The sequence below is a fragment of the Cicer arietinum genome, chromosome 3 (genome assembly GCF_000331145.2).
Source record: "Cicer arietinum cultivar CDC Frontier isolate Library 1 chromosome 3, Cicar.CDCFrontier_v2.0, whole genome shotgun sequence".
NCBI lineage: Eukaryota > Viridiplantae > Streptophyta > Magnoliopsida > Fabales > Fabaceae > Cicer > Cicer arietinum.
Window position 1 is genome coordinate 4,647,542 of NC_021162.2, and position 2,143 is coordinate 4,649,684.

Consider the following 2,143-nt stretch of genomic DNA (forward strand, 5'->3'; position numbering starts at 1 on the left):
TTAAGCAGGAATTAGGACAAGTTAAACTCCAGTTTAAACCACACTAGTCAACCAAAACATTCATCACAAAAGTGCAAAATAACATTAAGGTAAACATCAAATAACATTTAAAATTAAAATAGACTAATTTCTTGCCATAAAAACACAAACTAATTCCTAAGAGAAATAGAACTACAACTGTCTTAGACAACAACATTGTCGGATTCAGCAGAGATAACAGTGACATTCTTTGAAGATTGGTTATCTTCCTCAACAGATGCAATAGTTGCAGCAACTTCTAAAGGCTTGTTATCAAGTTCAGCAGAGACAACAGTTGCAGCTTCTGAAGGTTTGTTCTCAGATCCAACTTCAGTAGCAATTTCTGTGGACTTGTTTTCAGGATCTACCCAAAATTCAGTTTTCTTTCCACTTTTAGAAACAGTTTCATAAACTTCTTGTGGTTTCACATTTCCTTTTACAGTCACCTTTTGTTCCTTCAAATCAATGCCAAATGATTCTACACCTATAAACAAAATAAGTTGATGTACAATGTAAGAGATTATAAAATTAAAAATCATTTAAACAATTTGATCAATGAAATGATCATGCTATAGGTATAAGAAACTCTAGTACTCTTTAACTACATGTAAATTAGGATAGATTCATAAACAAAATGTAATGTTACATTACCTCACAATATAAACTAAGGTTAGAAATATCAAACCAGAAAATAGTTTTTTTTTACAAAGGCATAATTTCAACAACAACAAAAAACACAAAAAAACACATTTCAAAAAATAAATAAAGATATTAAATTGTCACAATTACTAATTCAATAAGATGATAATTAAAAATACCTTCCATTTTTGCCAAAACCCTATTGACTGCTCCAGCACATCCTTGGCATGACATTTTTACTTTTAGGACAACAGTCTGCAATCACAATTGGAAAATTCAATTTGAAAAAACATAAAAAAATCATACATTAACAATTTTATAATTCACATACAAAAGAAACACAATTATCCTTTGAATTCAATTTAAAAAAGGAAAATAAATGAATGAGAACAAAGCAGGGCATCAGAAAAAAATATGTAGGAATAATCTAAAAAATAAATTGAGAGAAAAGAACGATCTAAAGATTCTCAATAATACTTTAGAAAATAGTTCAATGCTTGACGAGGTTAATTACTTTGGTATATAGCAAGTTAATTACTATTAAAAAAATTAATATTATTGCAAACAGATGATATTAGCCCATAATCTAAAAGTAAAACTAAAGATTTGTAAACAAGGAAGAAACAATTATTTTTGCTTTATTAGTGTTAAATTTGAAGTTCTTCCTTGTAATTTGTTTTGTGAGTGCATATCATTAGAATAAAAAATAGAAAAAATAAGAAAACAAAAAAAAAAAAAACCGTTATGTGAAAGTTATGAAATTGCAACTATTGAAAAGTAACCGATGGTTTGGTTGATGAAAATAATACATGTATATACACTAACAACAATAATTTTCAACTCTTTAAAAAATTTAATATTGAATCTTCTTTATTTTCATTAAAACCAAATTTTCTGAAAATTAAAATAAAACACAAAAAAGTACTGAGAAATCATGATATCTCAATTCAACAACTTCATTACAAAACGTCTAAAACAAGGAACAAGATCAAGGGAAAAATAAAAGAAATCGAAATCTTAAAAAATAAAATTATTAGACATATAATCACAATGATTAGGCACAATTAAGAAAATACAAGAGCAAAAAAACAAAGAAAATAAGTACAAAAAGTGAAGTACCTCAGAAGACATGGTTATGTGTAGGAAAGAAAATGAACAAAAAAGAAAGAAGAGAAGAATGTATTAACAATTTGGAAAGGGTTGTGGAAAATGGAGTGGTGTGGTGCATTTATAGAAAAAATCAATGAGATTTTTCCCAACGGAATATATTATAGGTGGGCCATTGTAATATATGAAATTTTTATGTTTCTTTTAGGGAACTATAGAATTATTATGTTAATTAATAGATTTTGTTTTTTAATAACTTATTAACACTTAGATTTTATTATTAAGATTTCTTTGGAGAGGTATTAAGATATATTAGATATGAGCAGTTATAATATATTAAGAATGTCACACACAAAAAATTTATATTAAGATTTTACCT

At 26.5% G+C, this 2,143-nt stretch overlaps 1 protein-coding gene across 1 annotated transcript; it reads right to left on the reverse strand.

Moving 5' to 3' along the window:
* LOC101500482 (heavy metal-associated isoprenylated plant protein 30-like) lies at positions 1–1,911 on the reverse strand. Its single transcript, XM_004489457.3, has 3 exons — positions 1,777–1,911; positions 837–912; positions 1–502 (listed from the first exon to the last, which is right to left on the reverse strand). The coding sequence occupies exons 1-3, from the start codon at positions 1,786–1,788 to the stop codon at positions 183–185; spliced, it is 408 nt and encodes a 135-aa protein (XP_004489514.1). The 5' UTR covers positions 1,789–1,911; the 3' UTR covers positions 1–182.
* Between the last annotated feature and the right edge of the window lie 232 nt (positions 1,912–2,143).